Here is an 8,426-nt window from a genome sequence, read left to right as displayed (position 1 = left end):
TGTTTTTCTACTAGTGCAAGCATGGGGGGTGAGACTTTTGGCCATGTCCAAAAGGAGACAAAAGGCTACTGAAGGATCTTCATGGCTTGTGGGGCAATCAAATCACCTGGGTTCATCAAGGAGCAGTAGCAGAGGCAGGATTAGTCAAATATGGATGTTGGGCGGCCGATTGAAGCAAAAAAAAAAATCAGACCGTTCACAAGCGTATAAGTAGTAAACAAAACCAATATGTAGTTGATAGTCAAGATCACGTTATTAATACTTGGGTTGATATCATCAAATCGCCTGGGTTCATTTGGGAGTAGTAGTGGAGGTAGGGCTAGTGGACTATTGCTGTTGAGGGGGTCGGTTAAAGCAAAAAAAAAAACTTTCAGAATGTTCCAAGAGTATAAGCAGTAAATCAACCATGTTAGGGGGTGGAGGGCCTTGACTGGTCCCCTAGCTCTGCCACTATCAAGGAGGAGCCCAAGATAGTTGATTTAATTTGTTGAGATGTATCACTGCCAGGAGGTCATGTGGCCATCGATGTTTTGCATTCATTGGTTGATTAAAGGTGATAAAAATACTCTCTTTTTTTTCATCTCCGTGCTAGGCAACGAAAGACATCACCATGGCTCCGTCACATAAGACTTAGCCAAGATGGGATCCGTGGCATGTGCTTTCTATAAGGATATGTATTCATCAGAGGGGGCAGTTCATATGCATGTTATACCCGGGAAAGTCATTTTAGAGATGAACAACGTGCTTATCTCATAAATTACGGTGAAGGAGGTAAATATAGCTCTGTTTGAGATGCAAAGGAGAGTTGGGACCAACATATATGGAACTCTCTTTCGCATCCCACTGGAGCATGAGAAGAAAAGTGGTACTCTGTCGCTCGCCTCACCACACCACGCTCCAGGCCTTCGAAACTATGCCCTTTGGGATTGTGCACTGTAAAAAGGAGAGTATGTTTTTCTGGAACCATCCCGGTGTGATTGCTCGATTCCGCCCCCTACTCCCATGACTTTATCCACTTCCTCAACTACATCATGACTGGCAACTCTGATGGCGCCATGAAGAAAGTTGTTGTTGTCGCCGTCGCTGCCCGACCTTTCGGACAGGAGGGCATGACTTTTTCATCCTTTTACTGGTTCGTGCGTGTGCAATACCTATAAGTTTTGCAATTTCAAATGCTTCATGTTTTGTACGCTCTCATATGAATAATTTACAGTATGTCATTAATCTTGACAACAACATCGTCATGTTTTTAATATGGAAGAAATTAATTAGACAATTGCTAATATCCAGGGTGGACCGCCTTTATGTCACCTAAAAATACAAATAAATAATTTATAATGGACAATTTTATTGCTAGTCTACCCTGACTCATTGGGCTAGATCCGCCCCTCAATATATCACACAATATTCACGTAAAATGCAATGGACATTTTGACCTCCCGCCACACTCACAAGTAAACTGACAAATGAGGGTGTTCTCAATACTCTCCTCTCTAGTACTTCATTCCATAATGTAGTGTCTATAGATTTTTCTAAAGAAAGCAAACTTTGAAGAAGTTATAGAGAATCATCAATATCTAAAACATCAAACATATACAATATGAAAATATGTCTTATGATGTATACCAAATGTATTTGATATTCTAAATGTGCATTATATTATGGGACAAAGGGAATATTGCCATAGAAGACGCAAGTGTTGCATTCCGCTCGGGTGGCAGTCATGAGCAAAATTGACTTCAACCTTCCAAATCACCGTCCAAAACTTTTACTCGCTCGCAATGTCAAAAGGCATACCCTGACTAAGAGGACAAAAAGATGGCCGGACGAGCAAGATTATAAACCGTACCTGGTACGCTGTCAAGTGAAATCATCACCTCCACGGGAGTGCGGTGTTGCAAAAACTGAGCTCCATGGAGCTTGTTTTTCAAAAAAAAAAGTAAAAAGCTAGTGGTCAACCGACCGATCATTCCTCTCACGTCCACCATGTTGTACACTTGACACACCACTTGATGAGCCAGTGCACCGCTTCTCTCCTTCGTCCCTATCTCTAATGAAATGGCCGCATTTTTTATCTTCTGTCCATGTGTTGAATCTCATCTGACCATGCAGAGCGCTCCGTACTGCAGTTCTTGCAACTGAGCACCTGTTTCGAAAAGGCATACCACAACAAATGGGGTGATGCAGAGACCATGGGGTGCTCTCTCCATTGCAGCTGTCGGCATTCTTGCAAGTTTACGCAACAACAATCTTGTTGCAGGAATACATAGAAGAAGCTAGAGATGTTGGGTCCTATTGCAATAGAGGTTTTGCAACAAGAGTCTTGTTACAGAAAAATAGAGAAGAAGTTTTGCATCAATGGTCTTGTTGCAGAAAATAGAGAAGAAAAAGTTTCGCAACATGGGTCTTGTTGCAATAAATTAAGGAAGATAATATTTTGCAACAGAGGTCTTGTTGCAGAAAATTAGAGAAGAAGAGATTTTTGTAGCATTGCTTTTGTTGCAGAAAGTTGGAGAAGAAGATGTTTCACAATAAAAGCATTATTGCAAGAAATTATAGAACAAGAACGGACGGCTCACCTCGTACAATCAGACGGCTCACATTAAAAGATTCGCCGGCCGACGCGTAGCACCGACCAAAAATTAAATCAAAATATAGTTAAAAGTTAAAAAAAGCTCATTTTATATTTGATTATTTGCATCTACACAAAAAAGACAAATATCTGACCCAAATACAACAAAGTAAAAAGCTCATTTTAATTTGTGTATTTGTCTTTTTTGTGTTCATCAGATATGAACATATATGTTCATGAAATTTTTGTACATATATACTACAAACATATGTCTACATGTATGTAAAAGATGGGAAATGATTCTAATCAGCCGGCTGATGTAGCACGAGGCGTCCGTCGCCTTCCTTGCTTGACACGTGTCCTGCTTGACCACACATGTCTCTCACCCTCATCTTTTCTTGCAACAACATCGTTGTTGCAGAATGGTGGCAGCGAACGGTGACTTCACGAGTGCGCGACGAGGCTGGAGATGTGTTTGCAATTTTTGCAACATGTGCCTTGTTGCAGAAAATTAGGTGCGACGGAGATGTTGTTGCAATTTTTGCAATCAAGGTCTTATTGCAAAAAAAATAGGAAAGGTTGTGCAGCATGGGTCTTGCTACAGGAGATTAGAGAAAAAAAGATTTTGAAACAAGGGTTTTGTTGCAGAAAAATAGAGAATAGAACGTTTTGCAACAAAGGCCTTGTTGCAAGAGGAACAACGATTAGAATCATCCGACTGATCATGACTATAGTTGGGCCACACACGCAGCCGTCAGATACAAGTTTAATTGAAGACATGCAGCCTCTATCAGCCGCCCAAGACCTACATCACTGGACGCGTGCCTCTGCCATTTTTCTGCAACATCATCGCAGAAGTCATCCCGCAACAACATCCATGTTACAAAAACATTAAGATGAGGAAAAATTCTGCAACATCATTTGTGTTGCAGAAATCCGTCTGCAACGACACTCATATTTCAAAAATGTTAAGACAAAAATAAAATCTACAACAAAATCTCTGTTGCAAAAGTTTCCGCAACAAAAGATATGTGCAAACGGTTCTGCACGCCGCCTTTGTTGCAACTGTGAGGAAAGAGCCGGGCCGATGGATGCGCCAGAACAAACGGCTGTGAAGGCGGAGGGTCTTTGAAAATAATCCACCGGCGGATGCGTAGTGTCGCCCGTAAAAAATACATGTATATTTTCTTTCAGATTTTTTTTAGGTGTGAAAAAAGTATTTTGGCTGGAAAAAAAAGAGCTCTATGAAGCTCGGCCTCTACTTGCACTTTTCCGCCACATCTGGTCTGGTGAATGGAACTCTGAAATCCAGTTTTCAGTACCAGTAGTATCTAAACCGCCCTGCCATTTCGAATGCCCCGCCTGAGTCCGCTGTGGAAGCAGATCCCTGGCAAAGAGAGAGGCACGCGACGCGCGTCCCCGCCAGCACCGGATTTTTTTTCAAAACTATCTCGTTATTTGAAGCAAATTCGAAAACTACAGCATGCTTTGGAGAAATATCAAGTCTAGCACCCTGTCGGCCAGGTGTTGGCCGAAAAGAGTGTTTTCGGCCACCTCTAGGCCGAAATAGGGTTTTCGGCCATGCCTTGGCCGAAAAGATGCAAAGCTGGCCGAAGAGGGGTGTTTTCGGCCACCCTTTGGCCGAAAAGGACTTTTTGGCCTAGTGTAGGCCGAAAAGTACTTGTTGGTCAACCATAGGCCGAAAAGTACTTTTTGGTCAAGTTTAGGCCGAAAAGTCCCTTGGGCCACCTTTTTCCGTTAATTGTTGGCCAATGTATTTTCCCGCCAACCCCTTCGTTGATGCAGCCCTCTTGCCCTTCGACGATGTGGTGCTTTTGCCATCCGTCGATGCAGAACTATTGCCCTTCGAGGATGGAGAACTCTTGCCCTTGGACGATGAAGAACTCTTGCCCTTCGACGATGCAGAACCCGGAAGCGGGGCATGAAGATATCATCTTCGTCCTGGCTCTCCTCAATCCATAAAGATGGATTATTTGCTGAAAGCCTTCTGAAAGTTTCACTCTTCGGCACCACCACCTTCTTCCACCTTTCATGCAACCTAAAAAGTTCTTTATGTACCTCCTCATAGGTCCTTTCAGGCCACCCAGACCTACGTAATTGATGAGCCAACTCATTCATTATGGTGTCACTACCAGTGAGTTCGTCGCATGGAACTATCCTATTGTCCATCCTGAAATCGGTAACTAGACTCAGAAGAGTCCTGCTAATCCCAGGGTGAAAACTAATGGATAATGGGACATCTCGACTACAATAAACTGGAATGCTTATCCACCTCCGCCTGAAGGGTTTTTTATAGGTACAGAGGAGAAAGGGGTTTGCGGGAAGGGGTTGGCGGGAAAGAGTTGGCGGGAAGGGGTTGGCGGGAAAGGGTTGGCGGGAAAGAGTTGGCGGGAAGGGGTTGGTGGAAAAATACATTGGCCAACAGATAACGAAAAGGTGGGCCCAAGGGACTTTTCGGCCTACACTAGACCAAAAAGTACTTTTCGGCCTAGTGTAGACCAAAAAGTACATTTCGGCCTATATTTGACAAAAAAACCTTTTCAGCCAAACAGCAGCCGAAAACAGCCATTTCGGCCAGCTCAACCACTTTTCGGCCATGGCAAGGCCGAAAACTCTACTTCGGCCAACAGTTGGCCGAAAACTACCTTTTCGGCCTGCACGTGGCCGCCGACAGGGTCATAGTTTTGCATTTTTTTCATTATGTGCTATACTTTCCGAAATTGCTACAAAATACGTCATACTTTTGAAAAAAAATCCCAGCACCGAGCCTCCGAAGGCAGTCGACTGGGAGGCGACCGCCATGGCCACCGGCTCCGGCTGCGTCCCCGGCGCTCTGCGCTTGGTTTCGTGGCGAGGACAGTCCTCGTCCTCCTCCTCCTCCCGCGCTCTGGTTCGTCTCCGCCCGCGCGTCGCCTCGTTCGCTGCCCCGACTCGTCCTCTCCATCGCGCCCTTCCTCCAGCTCCCGCCCCGCACATGACGCTCCGTGCTCCTCTTCCTCCTGCGAGGTGCCAGGCCCCCGCAACTCCGGGTGAGTCCCTTGATCCCTTGCGTGCTTGATATGGTACGGTAGGGAGGGGGGAGGGGGGAGGGGGTGTTGGTATCCGGAGAAGAATACAGCCTTTGCTGCCGAGATATTCGGCGAAATGTCTAGTAGGCAGCAGACGCCCTTCACGCGTTTGATGGTTGGTATCCGAGAAGAGTACGGCCCTTGCTGCCGAGATGTTCGGCGAAATGCCTAGTCGGCAGCAGACGCCCATCACGTGTTTGATGGTTGCGCCCACCAAGTGTTCGACAGTAAGCTCACGATCACACGAACACTTTGTTTTCTTCAGTACACGCGAGTCTTGTGCATGTCATCGTATTGAGATCAGAAAGGGGTATGATACAACAGTTTGTAGTGTACACTTTACCCTTAACCGTAGCCAGGCTCTGCCTCTACAAAAGGCCAATTACGTTACACCTCTCTCTTGCCCACCTCTACGAGCCTGGATTGTAAGCGATATATCAGACTTTATGTTGGTCACCGCCTCTATTTAGCTCCAGCCATAGGTTGTACATGCATGTAATCGCAGTAGTGTTAAAGCTGTGCCCCTGGCGCTGTTTGTTGAGGATAGTTGAGTCCGCTGAAGTCCACCAGTCCTAAGGATTGGCATTGCTTGCCGGAGTAAACGTAGGGAGATTGATGAGTGAGAGTATCAAATTAGACAGCTCTAGAGACCTGACGAAGAGTTTGGCTTGAAGATGAGTCAGATGACCACACCATCCTAGCACCAGGAAATTCACAGTAACGACATGGAATAGAGCATACGCAGACCGAGATGAGAATTGGCCACTGGCTTCAAACTTCCAAGAAAAGCTGTCCTAAACCTTGGGGTTCAGCTAAGATGCAGAGATTGCACTCTGTAGCTGACGTGTCAGGCCCAAGTGTCATTTGTTAGCGCCTCTTCACTTATCTTTTCAGGGCATTCTTCCTCACAAAAGGGATTAAATCCAGCACGATGTGCCTGACCGCACATCCACCTATCCATCGATCATTTCAGAAGGATATTCACTTACCATGGCCAAGGGTGATCTTTGTTCCTGCACAAAACAAATCCACTGTTTTGGAGCTTTAGATTGTGAAGTCCCAGACCTTCCACTAGCTTGGGTTTGTATACAGTTTCCTGGGCAACCAAACGATGTCCACCATGGGTTTCAGAGCAGCCCCGCCAAAGAAATCCCCAGCGTAACTTGTTCAGACATAATGAAATCGGCGCTTGATTGAGCAGATGAAATTTTCGGCCGTCAGCAGATGTGAGCCGATTAAAGGCTGCGAGTACATAATCCTTTATAATTGTCCAGCAGCGCTGCTAAAAGGCTACATAAACGCATTTGGCTGTAAGAAATATTGATCCATGCATTGTGAATTACAGTCCTAAAGACAAGTGACGATAATGTTGGAGGCTGTCTCAAGGCTTCTTGTATTGGCATTAGGACTTTATTGCACATGTTTGACATTGCTTGCATTATGTTTCATGCGATGGCTGGGAGCTTCCATTATGTTTTTGATCTTTTAAACCTTTTACTTAATCATAAATGTAATGAAACACATCCGGAGTTCATGTAGGATAGCTGCCCATGCAACATGAGATGTAGTAATGGCAGGTTTCTTGTCGAAGACAAGCATAATTTCGCCTGGGAAGGTCCGGGAGAGGGGCACAGAAGGAGAAATACCATGTATACAGTACATATACATGATCCATATGAGCCTGTGCATGTGTATGTGTTGTATAGTCTGAGCTCATGGAGAAGGGGTGCTTGTGTCTGTGATGCCTTCATCGAGTCCTATATACTGTCTATTGATGCAGTAAATTGAAGTCTATTCCCCATCCTCTGTTCTTCTTGTCCCCTTGTTCCCTTGCTTAATCTGCCTGCATCTTTTTATCATTGAAATACAGAGTCGCCCTTGGAGCCGCCAAGCCTTTGGCAAAAGGTGCTGCAGGCGTGTAAGCGGGTCTCCTGGAAGCACCTTACTTCACTGGCTCTGCTTATTGGCTGCATAGCAGTAGGTTACTTTGGAAACAAAGGGGACCCACGAGCCTTGCTGATCATTGATATACTTGACAAAGCAAATAAAACATACAAGCCTAGTCTGGAGTTTGCAGTTTTACTCATAGCAGTTTTGGCTTCTCTCTCCTCGAGGTATGATAAAACCTAACAACTTAAAATTATTTTGTACCCAGTTTCAAAAAAAATATTATTTTGTACAGTATTAGTTAGTGGTTCTGAATATAGTTTTTCCAAATCTTTATTGATATCAATTTTCTTCAAATTTTGCAGGTAGACGCAGATGATCGCTCAGGTTTCATACAAGCCTAATCTGGAGTTCGCAGTTTTACTCATAGCAGTTTTGGCTTCTATCTCCTCGAGGTATGATAAAACCTATCAACTTAAAATTATTTGTACAGTATTAGTTAGTGGTTCTGAATATAGTTTTTCCAAATCTGTATTGATATCAATTTTCCTCAAATTTTGCAGGTAGACGCAGATGATCGCTCAGGTTTTTTTGGGTACATGTTTTGGACAGCAGGAAGTAAGTGGTACAGTTACTGAGTCTTACCAAATCCATTTCTAGAAGTACAGGGTGAAGATTCCCACCGGTTTTATCAGAAATGGATTGGTTGCACATACGGCGATGCCGACTTGACTAATAGCACTAGTTATGGACTTCCTCAAATTGCTTTATCTCATTACATCATTGTACCAGATGCACCAGGCGTGCGTGCACCTTCTCGTTATTCACGCTTTATGCCGTTTCCTTTGAGGTGGAAATGTCATGTTTTTCGGTGTTCA

General features: G+C 44.4%; 1 protein-coding gene across 1 annotated transcript; it reads left to right on the top strand.

Moving 5' to 3' along the window:
- The first annotated feature begins 3,808 nt into the window (after positions 1 to 3,808).
- LOC123116437 (uncharacterized) lies at positions 3,809 to 8,426 on the top strand. The gene is made up of 5 exons (XM_044537393.1): positions 3,809 to 3,994; positions 5,350 to 5,622; positions 7,532 to 7,775; positions 7,914 to 8,003; positions 8,112 to 8,426. The coding sequence occupies exons 2-4, from the start codon at positions 5,394 to 5,396 to the stop codon at positions 7,915 to 7,917; spliced, it is 477 nt and encodes a 158-aa protein (XP_044393328.1). The 5' UTR covers positions 3,809 to 3,994; positions 5,350 to 5,393; the 3' UTR covers positions 7,918 to 8,003; positions 8,112 to 8,426.

The sequence above is a fragment of the Triticum aestivum genome, chromosome 5B, assembly GCF_018294505.1.
Source record: "Triticum aestivum cultivar Chinese Spring chromosome 5B, IWGSC CS RefSeq v2.1, whole genome shotgun sequence".
NCBI lineage: Eukaryota > Viridiplantae > Streptophyta > Magnoliopsida > Poales > Poaceae > Triticum > Triticum aestivum.
The sequence above is the reverse complement of the archived record's forward strand: the minus strand, read 5'-3'. Positions and strand labels throughout refer to the sequence as shown.